A 14,254-nucleotide genomic window follows, 5' to 3' on the forward strand; every position below is an offset into this window, starting at 1 on the left:
TCATTTGTACGACCTCAGTTCCTGGTTTCTGTTGCACCTCACCTTGACTCTCCCCTTTGTCCCTCTTTTGTTGCATCATCATCTTGCTGCGTGACTCACTTGCACAGGCACTCGGCTCACCACGCAGGCACTGACTCGCCACGTGGGCATATTTTTTACCAGGAGGCCCCAGGGATCAAATCTAGGTCCTCCCAAATGGTAGGCAAAAACCCAATCACTTGAGCCACATCCGCTTCCCCAGACTTAATATAAGTAAAATCATTTGTTTTTTTTGGTAAACTTTATTTCAGCTTCAAAAAATAACAGAAAATTGGCAGCTTGACAAATTATTAAAGCATTCCTTTTAAAAACTTCTGTCCAGGCAAATTTTTTAAAAAATATTTTACTATTTATTTATTTCTCCCCACCCTCTTGTTGTTTCACTTGCTGTGTCTGTTCATCTTCGTTTCTTTAGGAGATACCAGGAACTGAAGTAGGAGCTTCCGTGTGGGAGGAAAGCACCTAATTGCTTGAGCCACTTCCATTCCCTCCTTTGTTGCGTCTCTCATTATGTTTTTCTTCTTGTGTCTCTTCTTGTGTCATCTTTTTGTGTCAGCTTGCCACAACTGCTTGTCACATCAGCTCAGTCTCGCTTGTCTTTTTTCTTAGGAGGCACCAGGAACCTCTTCTCCCTGCCTTGTTGTGTTTCTCATTATGTTTTTCTTCTTTTGTCTCTTGTTGCATCACCTTGTTGTGTCAGCTCGCCATGCCCGCCAGTTGTGCCAGCTCACTGTATTCTTTAGGAGGCCCCGGGAACCAAACTTCTCAGCTCTCACATGGTAGGTAGGAGCTCAGTTGCTTGAGCCACATCTGCTTCTCAGTCCAGGCAAATTTATCTCATAAATCCTAAAAGCAAACTTAATTGTTTGTGCTAGTGATGTGTAAGACAAAATCTCTAGCTTCTAAAAGCCAACAATCTAGTAGGGGAAGCACTTTAACAGTTTGGGAAAGGTGCTATGTGACCCTAGGGAAGAGAGCAAGTAACTCTGCTAATGTACTAAATAAGGTGTTAAAAAGTAGGTAGGTATCTGCTAAGCAAAGAAAGGAGGAAGGGCAGTTTAGGGAAAAATTATTATAATAATAATAGAAATAAAATATAAGGATATCAAGAGCTAACATTTATTGAATACTTAATATATGCTAGGCATTGTGCATAAATTATCCTATTTGATTTCCATAATAAGTCTGTAATTCTTTTATCCCTAGTTTATAAGTGAGGAAATTGAGAAATTACAACCAGCACTGGGGATACAGTGGTCAACAAAACAGAACAATATTATCCCTGCCTTAGTAGGTATTATGTCTAATCTTAGCACCTCCCCTCAACATCCTCCAATGGAAGGAAACATTGCCTCCCATTTTACAGATTGAGAAATTGAGATCTGGAGTAAATTGTTAAGTATATTGTTTAAGATCACACATTTAGAAGTAGTACAGTTAGAAATGAACTCAAGTGTTTCTGATTCCAAGGTCAAATTCATTCCATTTTACTTGATAGCCTATTATTCATTCATTAATCAGAAATGTATTAAGAACTTAATGTATGTCAAGTACTAAGATAAGAAGACAGAAATGAAAAATATAGTGCCTGGCTACAAGAAACTTACAAACTAGTTAGTAGGGACAATCCAACTAAGAAATGCAATACAGTGAGATAAATGCTATCACCAAAGTATGTATGTGGTCCTATAGAAGCACAAGGAGGAGTACTTAGCCTAAGATGAGCCACGGAATGGCAAAGGAGCAATTTTGAAGGATAAATAGGAATCATTTAAACAAAGCAATATAGCAAGAGGTAGGAATGCATTCCATGAAAGGGAAAGGTACACAGAAAGGCACAGAGACATATGAGAACACAGCATGTCTTGGAAACTACAAGTTTGCTCAATCTTAGGCTATGCATTGAAGAATGCTAGCATGCAAAGATGAAGCTGGAGAAGCTGGCAGCAGTCAGATAACAAAGGGATCTGAATGCTAAAGTAATCTGTTCACTCCAAAGGGAGTATAAAGCTACTGAAACGTTTTATCAAGAGCGTGACATGATATAATCTTTGTTTTACCAAGTTTCTTCATATGACCACAGATAGGAGGACAATTTGAAAGTGGTAAGACCAGTCAGGAGATAATGCATTAAACCAAGAGTCAGGAACACATCTAAGAAATATTTACGAGATACATCTGCAGAACTTAGTAATAAGTTTGCAACTCAGACTACATGTCTGGTTTTTTTTAAAGACACGGTAAACTAAAACCAAAACTATGAGGCCAATGAGCAGAGCTGAGGGTAACAACACCAAAATTCAGAGTCAATGCCATACTTGGTAAGAAAGTCTCTTCTGTCATTTTAGGGATATTGTAGAGTCATAGAGTTAGCACAATCCACTTTTGAAATCTTAAGCACTGACAGGACAAAGAAACACTTCTCAGTCAACTTCCTCTATTAGATAAATGGTTTCTTTGGGTGAACTTTCAGGAACTACATAAGCAGAAGTTGGATGACCATGTGTCAAGGGTTTAATTAAAAACTAAAAAAGATTTTCATAGAACTCAAGATTCTAAAAGAAGAAAGCCATAACAAGTTCATCACAATTACCAACTAATCCAAGCATAAATTTCTACAGCTATTTAATGGAGTTGAATTATAGAGTAATTCTAAATATTATTCACACATTATTAACAATTATCTCAGTATTTAAAACACTAAGAGCCTCACGGTAGGCAAAAGTTGGAAACAGCCCAGATGTCCATCAACTGATGAATGGATAAACAAATTGTGAAGTATACACACAATGGAATATCATGCAGCGGTAAGAAGAAATGAACTCATGAAACGTATGACAACATGGATGAACTTGGAGGACATTATGTGGAGTGAAGCAAGCCAGACACAAACGACAAATACTGTATGACTGTCCTATTATAAACTAAATATATTATGTGAAATATAAATATATTATGTGAAATATGAATATGAGTAAAGTTGCATTTATAAGACTGTTTTTCTTTGAAGCTGAACAAATGCAGGTTAATATTACAAAGTGTTAATATCACATTAAAAAAAAACAGTGAAGGAGACCAGACACAGAGCACTACATATTGTATGATTCCATTTATATAAAATGTAAATATAAATCAATTTATAAAGATGAAATTAGATTAGTGTTTATGTAGGGCCAGGGAAGGAATGCTAAGAGGCGTGGAGTCTTTCTTTTGAAAGTAACGAAATTGTTCTAAAATTTTTGAGATGATGAATATACAACATTGTGATTATACTAAAAGTCATTGATTATACACTTTGGATAGATCATAAGGTATGTGACTATATCTCAATAAAACTGCTTAATAAACAAATAAATAATTGTGCAAGAATTGCCAGAAATAGGCGGCAGACTTAGCCCAGTGGTTAGGGCATCTGTCTACCACATGGGAGGTCTGCAGTTCAAACCCCGAGCCTCCTTGACCCATGTGGAGCTGGCCCACGCGCAGTGTTAATGCGCGCAAGGAATGCCCTGCCATGCAGGGGTGTCCCCCGCATAGGAGAGCCTCACGCGCAAGGAGTGCACCCCGTAAGGAGAGCCGCCCAGCGTGAAAGAAAGTGCAGCCTGCACAGGAATGGTGCCACACACACGGAGAGCTGACACAACAAGATGACGCAACAAAAAGAAACACAGATTCCCGTACCGCTGACAACAACAGAAGCGGACAAAGAAGGCACAGCAAATAGACACAGAGAACAGACAACCAGGGTGGGGGGGAAGGGGAGAGAAATAAATGAATAAATAAATCTTTAAAAAATAAAAAAAAAAAGAATTGCCAGAAATAGCAGCTTATGTACAGCAGAGTAAACAGAGAGTTTGAGAGGTAAGTTTCTTGTCTGTTTTTTATTATTATTGAAATACTGAAAATGCTTTAATAATTATTGAAGTGATAAGCATACAGCTATGTGATCATACCAAATACCACTGATTGTACACTTTGGATAAAATATACGCTTTATTAATATGTATCAATAAAATTGATTTGTTTAAAAAAAACACTAAGATCCATATTTTCAACTGCTTATGTGATATGAATAGCAAACTTCTTGAACGTGTGGATTATGAAATTAAGTGCAATGTCTCAAATTCCTTAAAAAATCACAGTATTATTTTGATTTCAGAATTGAATGATACCTCAAACAGGAAAATTTTTATTTCTACTTCACTGTTACCAAGCCCTGTATCCAACAACTGCAATGAGGAAAAAAGATTTCATTGCTTGAAGTAGGAGAATGCCCTGCAGCACACAGAAGAGTTAGCCATCATTTCAGATCTCTAAATAGCTTCCCCTTTCCATTAGTTAAAGAGGACTGATGCTATGTCACAGATCCTTAAAGAGATTCTTTGATTCAGGAGCTACCTCATGAATTCCAGGATTCATCTTTTAAGTCAGTAAATTCCAAGTGTGGGAACAGACTCAGATATTAAAAAGCGAAGTCAGTAAACTGTCATGAAGAAGTCCAACTCTTTACTTTCAGATTCTGGTCAAAATGGCAATTCTAATCACTAAATTAATCAATATTCTTATTCTTAATAAAACTTCAAATGAAAAAAATTCTACGACAAAGCTCCTATAACAAAATTCTGTGTCACATCTGAAAGTAGTAATATAAGATTGGCAGGGCAAAAAATGTAACTAAAAGTGTATAAACAGATTTTCACTTCAGGCCATAATGGAATAACAGGAACCCTCTTGGATGAAACAAATAATACATGAAATGTTTTTCAAGACACTGGACATCAGGCAACAAAGGACAGTAATCCCTGATAGTTGGAAACAAACAAGGTGAGCCCTATAATTGCCCGACATTACTGGCTGGAAAGAGTTCCCAAGCCACAGAACAGGAAGGGGAAACCCAGGCAGAGTACAGTGGTCTCCCTGAGCTGAAGAGGTAAAACTGATGGGAGGTGGCTAGAGTATGCAGAGCAGAGTACCTGAGAGTAGCCCACTGCACAGAGAGAAAGATCCAAACATATGCAGATGGTATCCTCAGGTCTTCCGATGAGTACTTATCAGTATTTAAGTGTGAGGAAAGTACCCAAGCACTGGGAAAGAACCACCAAAAATGATAAGAAGGAATAACACTCAGAGCTCACCCAGGGCCAGGAATAGTTCCTGTTTCCACCAGTCAGAATACTCAGAAGGGTTTTGACTCAAAATTAGCCCCAAACTAAACATTACCCTGGTACTGCCTAAAAAAACTTAAAAAATACTAAAAGCTCAAACCATTTCCAAGTAACTTAACTGCATCCTAGAACAAAGCTCAAGAACACTTACAGGAATACAAAAAATATCAGCACCCAACTACAATTTAAAATTTCAAATGTCTGGCATTCAATCAAAAATTACCAGGCATGCACAGCAGGAAAACATAGTCCCTAAATGAGGAGAAAAATCAATCAATTTAAACTGACTCAGAAATGACACAGATGACAGAACTTATAGATAAGGACATTAAACCAGCTATTATATTGTATTTTTTATGATGAAGAATCTAAAGGAAAGACAGCGTGTGGAAAATATAAGACCAAATTTCTAGAGATGAAACTATAATGTCTAAAACAAAAAATAGATTGGATGGGATTAATAACAGTAGATTAAATACTGGAGAAGAAAAAAATTAGTGAACTTGAAAATATAGCAATAAACTATAAAGATACGGCAACAGAGTATCCAAAATCAATCATAAAAAAAAGACTGAAAAAAAAAAAATGATGAGAGTATCATAAGCTTTAAGACAACATCAAACAGCCTAATATACATGTAATCGGAGTTCCCAAAGAGTGAACGGGGCCAAAAATAATATAGTAAATAATGGTCAAAAATTTTCCAAAGTTGATGAGAAATATAAACCCACCAAGTACAAGAAACATAAAGAAAAAAAATATATATATATATAAACAGCTTCATTTAAAAAGGATTCTCACATATTCTATAACCAAATGTAATCTAGAGTACAGATTTTCAACTGGCACTTTAAGAGAATATATTAAATCAAACATTATTTGAGCAAAGAACTTCACAAAAATCCTAATGACTTAAAAATTAACAAAACATAACTTTTAAAACAATGTATATTTTGTTACCATATCAATAAAATTCATTCAAGTAAATTTGTATTTATCTTATTTTAGCAAATTAGCCACACACAAAAAAGTAGAAACATAACTTTTCCTTTTTATCTTAATTTTTTTTCCCCTTTAATGTATTTAGGTCATTCAGAGCAAAATTAGGACACTGAAAAAACTTTTAAAAGAAACTGAGAGGTGGAACTGAAAACACAGAAGCAGATTGAGGTTTGGAAAGGAGCTAGCTAGTTCTCCCCAAACAACAACCCAGCAACCACTATTATAGAATACCATTAGTTACGAAATATATATATATATTTTTTAAAGTATAAAACTGTACTGAATGTAGAAACAAGTGAAGTGTCTGTCCTTAGAACCACAGATAACTTATTCAGAACTCAAAAAATCTAAATATATTTTGGGAAAAAAAAGGAATCTTTCAAATAAAAGCCACTAAAGTGGAAAACTGAAGTAATATACTTTCGTATTTTTGTAAGCACATCGATCTTTTAGGGATCAGCACACAACTTCAAATTTTGTGTTTAAAAACAAGTGAAAAGATATAGAGGAACAAGTTCTAAGTAGCTACTGTAGTGGCTAACCTTCCTGTCATGTGTTTTCCCTAAAACAGAGTTCAATTTAATTATTCTACCATTTTGCTTTGGAAATAGTGAGATATTTCAAAGACAAAAAAAAAAAAATAGTTCTATGGGAGAGCTGTCAAAAATATTTACTATCCCTGGAAAGAATTTCTACATTCCTTTTTCCTCTTTCCTTTCGTAGAAGGAAAAAATATATACACAAATTTAGATAACATACGCATTTGTTCAGGTGCCTATACAAATAAAATGCTTTGGAAAGTGTACAGTAGGATAATACCTCCCTGTGGAATCAACATATATATGAAAAACATCACACAAATCTCTTTGGGTACAAAGACTGAGAAGATATCACTGAGACAGTTATTTTTAGATTTGACTTCTGCCCTCTATTAAACAGAAAAATAATTTCCAATAAAATACAGAAATGAAATGTTATAAATAACATCATTAGAGCAAAACAATACTTATTCTCTAGTAACACATATTTACTAAAAATGCACTAAACTCTCATATACATAAAAGAATGTCTTGAAATCAAAAGTTCCAAACGACTCTTATAATCTATTCAAAAGAAATAAGACTAAATACATACTATTTTGAGTGCAACTGTACTTTGTTTGATAACCTATACTGAAGTACTCAGAATTCATATATTTTACAATACCTCAAATGACAAAGATGGAATTTTTGTTTCACTGATTCAGTTTATCAATATTTCAATATTCAATTCCCATCTCAAAAATGCGCCTTCTTACTTAATACAAACCCAATATTAGAAACATAAGACAAAAGATTTGCCCACTAAATCATCATCTGTCAAGACTTCAGTTACCTGCATTTCAAAACTTCTAAGAATATCTTAAAATGACCCCCAAAATATTAAGCAATCTAATAAACGACACAATAAATTATTTAATCAGATGAGTTTTAATAGGCATTTAAGTACTTGCTACAGCAACAGTCTTCTTCACCAAGCAGAACTGTTTGAAATTCTCTCTTCTGAAATGTTATTACTTCACCAGTTTTAAATGCGAGCCATTTATTTTTAGATACAAAGGTTAGTAACCATTTCTGCATCAAATGTACATAACTTTACCGTGAAGACTTTTTTCCTTAGGAAGCTAGATTCCCTTCTCTTTTTACCAAATTATCAAAGAGGACACAATATGGTTTGGATTTCAACACTGAAGACAATAAGTGACAATGCATGAGTCGCAGAATGAAAAATTAAAATTTCACAATTTTAAGAGGTATAATTACTGGGTTGGGATAAATTGGCTGGGCATATAAGATTATCACTCCTTTCAAGGTCCAATTCTTGAACCACCTGGACTTCTCTAGCCAAAAAAATGAGTATAAAAAATAGTCTCTACGTTATTTTTTTAAGACTAAAACTTATCTAGGAAAGAATATTTAAAAACACTTACATTTGAAGCATGACCTGGTTCAAGAATACCCCATCCACTAAAGTCACATATTCATCCAGGTTGGTCCCATTTCCTGCAGCCAGAGGTCCAAACGTTTTAACCTAGAACAGAGATCATCATCTCGACACGAACGCCCACCTCCATCTCTGCAGCCACAAATAATGCAGCAAAATATAAAGGACACTCACTCCACTTACCCAAGTGACCAAGGGGCTGGTCATGAACTGCTCCAGAAGGGGCGTAAAAATTTCGTTCTCCATTTTATAGACTATGTATTTGTAATAAGCAACTACCACAAAAATACACTTAGGGAATTGGTCACTAAACGTTGAAAAGTAAGTAGAAATCAATGAAAGTCCGTATCCGCATGGGAGGAATAGCCCATCGTGGAGGGGGTAAAGCTCTCCCTCCTCAAAAAACAACCCAGAGAGAAATGAACCGAATCTCCAGAAGAGGGTTCGACAACCGCCACGAGCGGCAGCCTGCGCTGGAAATGTCTGTACCGGGCGAGGAAGGGCAGAGAAAAGGCATCTGGAGAGGGAGGAAGGGGAAGGGGGCTGGAGCAGTAAGACAAAAAGCCCGTTAAGGTTGCCTGCAGGAGCAAGACTAGTGAAACTGCCCCCTGTGAATTAACCCCAACGTGGGCTAAATGAAACACCACGTTAGATACGTTAAGGATAACAAGTGGCCGCCAGGCTCGACCTCTGCGTTGCGCTCACACACGTTTCACCCACCAGTGGGCATGGAGCCGCCAGAACCCTTGGAGCCTCCCTGGCCGCAGCTCCTCACCACCGACAGGCAGGGCTCGCCCCTTCCTCGCAAGCAGACACCATCCCTCCGCCACACTCCCCCCGACCCCAAGCCTCGCCTCCAGCCCCCTTCCCCTCCCGGGGGCTTGGGGGCTTGAATGTGAGTCTCTAATTCCCCAGCTTTCTGAAACCCGCCAGCCTTTTCAGTCCGTTCAGGGATGCCCTGGCACAAAATCACCGCAGCGCTCGAGCCTCCTCCTCCGCCCTCTCTGGAGGAGCCGGAGTAACGGCCACAGAACCGCAGTGCCGCATCACACCCCACCCCTCGCCTTCCAACCAGCGCCGCTAGCCCACCGTCAAAGGGAGCGCGCTGGCGCCCTCCGCGCTGATATCCCTCCGCCGACTCCACGCCCCTCCCAGGCCGCTGCCTCTGGATTGTGGGAGCAGAAAACCGCTGCATGAGCGCGCTCCCGCGCGGGCGCGCTTTCGGGATGGTCCCGCCGCCGCCCAAATACCGGCGGCGGGCGCGGGCGCGCGTTCGTTGCAGCTGCTGCGGCGGCTGACGCCTGCCTCGCGCCCAGAACTGTTGCCAGGGCTAGGGAGGCAGTGTGAGGGAAGGCAGAGGAAGGGGTCTGTCTGCTCGCTGGCTCATGCCTAATTACGGTTTATTTCCTCCTTGAGCGCTTTCTTTGATGTGTGAAGGAAAGAGAACGAAATTCTCTTTTTAAACATTAGGAATGGAGACAGCCTTTTTCGGACAGTTTCATTGGATCTATTAAGGGTGTTTCGCCCGCAAAATGGAATAGCAAAACTCCTCACTGCAGCAAATGGCAAAAGGATTTGAGCCACAAGCTTGGTTCTTTTTTTTTTTTTTTACCCTCTTTTTTTTTTTTTTTTTTTTTTTAATGCAGCCACGAAAGATTGAATGTTCTTCCAAGCTGCAAGTGAAATGTAATAGAAATTTAAATTACCAGAGCTGTTTTCAGCTTGTTGGTATCCCTGACTGGAGCAAACGTGATTCAGACATTGCTTGACTATTTGGCCATTGAAAAAAATCCAAACAAAATCAAAAGCTACTGAGAGGAAACATTTGGAAATCATCCTAGTTGGGTGACAAATAAACATTACATATTTAGTCATAAATTTCTATGCTGTGCACGATTGGAACCATCAAAATAATTTTAATAGTTCCCCAGCAAAATAAAACGTTACTTCTCATTTCACAGGGAAAATAAAGACCTTTTCCCTAAGATAAAATGGGCATATAAAAGACAATCGTTCTTTGAGAAAATAATATAGTATTACAGTTTTGCAATGTGTGCTATTTACATTTACATATATATCTATTTTGAGATTTGTGATATTTTAAATTAGTAATTATTTGTTTATTTTTGGTCATAACATTGAATTAAGAAACAGTACAGTTGCTTAATTAGATAGGCAAGCACCTGGGCTCTGGAGTCTTCCTGCCTGGTTCATATACAGGCTCCAGTATTTACAAGCTGTGTGAGCCTAGGCACATTACTGAACTTCTCTGTGCTTCACTTTCTTCATCTGTAAAGCAGAGATAATAATAGGGTTAAATGAGTGTCAGCTTCATGTAAATGTTCTATACCTTTTTTTAATGTTTTTGTCATTACTTCCCCCAAATGATGAATCTTTAGTGAAAAACTTGAAATGTAACCTTCCGCTTCCCTTCAAATACAGAAGAAAGGATCTTGCTTTGAGAAGTAAAGAAATAAATGTCCTTCCAAAATCATCATAATTAAAGTTAGGATGCATTGGATAATAACATGTGGCACTTTGCTAGGTGGTATACAAAGTAGAACGTTGCTTTGCCCATACCATTGTCTCAGGTCATCCTTCTGCTCTTTCTTACTCACATTCCTTTATTTGGTACATGAAATGCCAGAGAGAGAGAGACAGAGCAAGAAGGAAACATGACTTTCAGGAGCAGTGCAGGGCCTACCATGTTCACTTTCCTTTGTTATCTCTCAGGAGCTTGGTAAAAGCAACGTGGAATTCTTCATGTCTCTATTGGTGTTTATCCTAAGACAGACCAACTTGCTTTATTCATATATGAAAAACCCATAAAGTATTAACACTAAGTACAACAGGTTAAGGACATTTTCAATAGTGGTTACTGAAGGGTTAGTACAGGAGTTGAACATTTAGATAACATCGCTTGTCCAGTTTACATTCAGGGCCCACCCCTCAAAGAAATCTGGATTCCCTTCTAAAGCCAGACGGCCCCAGATGCCTCTTGGTCTATCTTTAGGTTTTAGACACACACACACACACATGCTCCACAAAGAAACATGAGAAGTTAATTGTAAAAACAGGAAGCTTTAGACCAGACTAATGTCTGCAGGAACTTATTTGAAAACCTTCCAATTCACAATTCTCTAGTTTAACAACAGCCCTAGAAATGCTTTATAATATCTCAGGAGTACAATCAGGAAAATTCTCTGTCTAGCAAAAAAGGATTGTACGTTATACACCATTTAATGATCTTTGAATTGCAACATCCTGTAAAATTAAATCCAAAAGTTTCCTATCCTCCTTTCCCTAGAAAGAGATTTCTCAAAATTTCTTCAAGATAATTTTATTTTGTGCTTTATAGTCATTTATTTGTACTGAATTCATCCTTTCTTTGAATATTAAATCCAGTAAGAAAGGACTTTGAAAAACTCATACCATCTTGTTAGAGTCTAAGTTATTTGCTCAGCTCTCTTCTAATCAGAAGCTAAATGATTAAAATGGAGCCTGTCTCAGTTAGGCATCACTAGAGAGAGAGTCTCCCCTGTGTATTTTTATCAAGGCTCCCCTCTAAGGCACACATACACGACACTACCTATGCACCAAAAGCACGTACGTCTATTACTGTCTTGATCAACATATAGGAGGTGATAGACTCACCTTGAACCAGGCTTCTCAGTGACAAAATTTTAAAAAACAGACTTGCAAAGCTAACCACATCCATAATCTAATACAATAAAAGGTATCACAAATGCAACAGCAGAATGACTCCATTGTTCACAGTAGCCAAAAAGTGGAACAACCTAAATGTCCATCAACTGGTGAATGAAGAAATAAAATGTGGTACAATGGAATATTATTTGCCAATAAAAATGAAGTACGAATACATGCGACAACATGGATGAACTTAGAAAACATCATGCTTAGTGAAAGAAGTCATCACAAGGGACCACATATTATATGATTATATTTAAACGAAATGTCCAGAGAAGACAAATCTTAGAGACAGGAAGTAGATTGGTAGTTGAGTTACTAGGGCAATTGGGGAGATTGGGGAGTAATGACTCAGGAGTGAGTGGTTACTTCTAAAATTGATATGGTGATGGGTCCATAACTCCTTGAATATACTAAAAGCCATTGAATTGTGCACTTTAAATGGGTGAATTGTATGGTATGTGAAATTTATCTCAATAAAAGAAAACATCAACAATGGCACCATTGCCTCATGAAAATTTAAAAAGAAATGCCATCAAGAAATTCAGTCCCTTACCTTCAAAAGGGTGTGTAGGTTGTCTTGCTCTAATGAACAAGATTTTAAACTCACCTAAAAACATAGAAGATATATGTTTTCATTATCCCACATAGTTTTTAAATTTTTTTTATTTTTAAAGAAGCTTTAGATTACATAAATGTCACATCAAAAATATAGGGGATACCCATTCCACCCCCACCCCCTCCCCCACTTTTCTCCATTAACAAAATCTTTCATTAGTGTGGTACATTTGTTACAATTGATGAACACATATTGAAGCATTGCTACAAACCATGGACTATAAGTTATATTATTGTTTATGCTTTGCCCTGCACAATTTTATAGGTTTTGACAAAATGTATAAAAGCCTCTATCTGTCATTGCAATGTCATGCAGAACAATTCCCATTTCCTGAAAATGCCCTCATGAAAGCCTTGTTTTTTTGTTTACAGAATTCAGGCCATGTCATGCCCTTTATTTATTTACTTACTTACTTATTTATTTATTTAAGGAGGTACAGGAGATTGAACCTGGGTCCTTGTACATGGGAGGCAGACACTCAACCAACTGAACTACATACACTCCACCTATCCAACATAGTTTCAGGGGAAATAAAAGATGGTAAGAGAGAGATCAAAACTGGACAGGTTGCCTAACTTCGTTGAACATCAATTTCATCAACTGTAAAATGGGGATGTTAATATTTTCTTCACTTTATCACATAGTTATTGTAATGATTAAATGAAAAAGTACAAGGTACTCAATAGATGTGAATTTTCTTTCTTCCTGATCCTACTAAATATGGCTATCACAGATGTTTGGAAATCAAGTTCCTAAAGTCTGCAAGACTGTTTTCACACAACAACATACTAGTCATACTGTGTCTACTCTTGTTTTGTTTCCACTATAGGCACACATCTCTATTCTTATGATACAAGTCACTGGAAGATGAATATTGCATGCATGCTCTCTCACTTTCTTTTGTTTTTCAAGCATCTACTCTACAGGGCACTTTAAAATAATTATCTCCTTTGATCCTTAAAATGACCCCAAAAGTTAGATATTATTATTGCCATTTTATATGAGAAAAGTAACTTGCCCAGGTCTTACACCTATTAAGTAGTGGTAAATGTAACTCAAATTCAAGTTTAGATGATGCCAGAATTCATAATGTTGGCCATTATACTTTATGACATTTTCACTTTATCTCTTTAAACTCTAGAAAATATTAGGAAAATATTGATGCCTATTCTCAGGCTAACCTTAACATCAGTGTTATTTCAAACTTTGAAAATCAGCCTGGTGTGGTATAAAGAAGGCTCTAGGGATGGATCCCAGAACTGGAGCTGTCATTAACTAACTGTGGGACCTTGAGCAAAACATTTCCCCTTTTCAGGACTTAGTTTCCTCAGTGCAACAAGAGGATTGGATTAGATCAACTCCAAAGGCTTTTGCATGACTAAAATTTAGTATATCCAAGAGGAAATTTTGCTTCTTGCTCCACCATTTTAAGATTGATCTTTATAAATGGAGAAGTAGATAACAGGATGTTACATTGGACTTTTCCCATATTCCTAGAATCAGTAACTAGAGCTCAAAGACAAAGACATTCTAAAAAGAGCTAGACACCTCCATCAAGAATTAAGAATTTTTAAAAAGACAACAAAAAATATATGGTTAATAATAAATTTTTAAAAAGCAACTTGATGTTAAAAATTGCTCTTTAACTTTGAATAAAAGGGGGAAATGGCAAAGACAAATGAGTTGATATGGCTAAGAAGAGTCTTCCAAAAAGACTTGGGAGGTCATCAGAGGGGTT

At 37.1% G+C, this 14,254-nt stretch overlaps 1 protein-coding gene across 10 annotated transcripts in view; it reads right to left on the reverse strand.

Moving 5' to 3' along the window:
• CCDC88A (coiled-coil domain containing 88A) overlaps positions 1-9,287 on the reverse strand; it is a 157,663-nt gene extending 148,376 nt beyond the window's left edge. For all 10 annotated transcript variants that reach the window (XM_058278592.2, XM_058278590.2, XM_058278589.2 and 7 more), the window contains exons 1-2: positions 8,373-9,287; positions 8,176-8,276 (exon numbers count right to left, since the gene is read on the reverse strand). In XM_058278592.2, the coding sequence (XP_058134575.1) occupies positions 8,176-8,276; positions 8,373-8,435 (164 nt within the window). In that variant the 5' untranslated portion in view covers positions 8,436-9,287. The remainder of the gene's footprint in view (positions 1-8,175; positions 8,277-8,372) is intronic.
• Between the last annotated feature and the right edge of the window lie 4,967 nt (positions 9,288-14,254).

Source organism: Dasypus novemcinctus, chromosome 17 (assembly GCF_030445035.2).
Source record: "Dasypus novemcinctus isolate mDasNov1 chromosome 17, mDasNov1.1.hap2, whole genome shotgun sequence".
Taxonomy (NCBI): domain Eukaryota; kingdom Metazoa; phylum Chordata; class Mammalia; order Cingulata; family Dasypodidae; genus Dasypus; species Dasypus novemcinctus.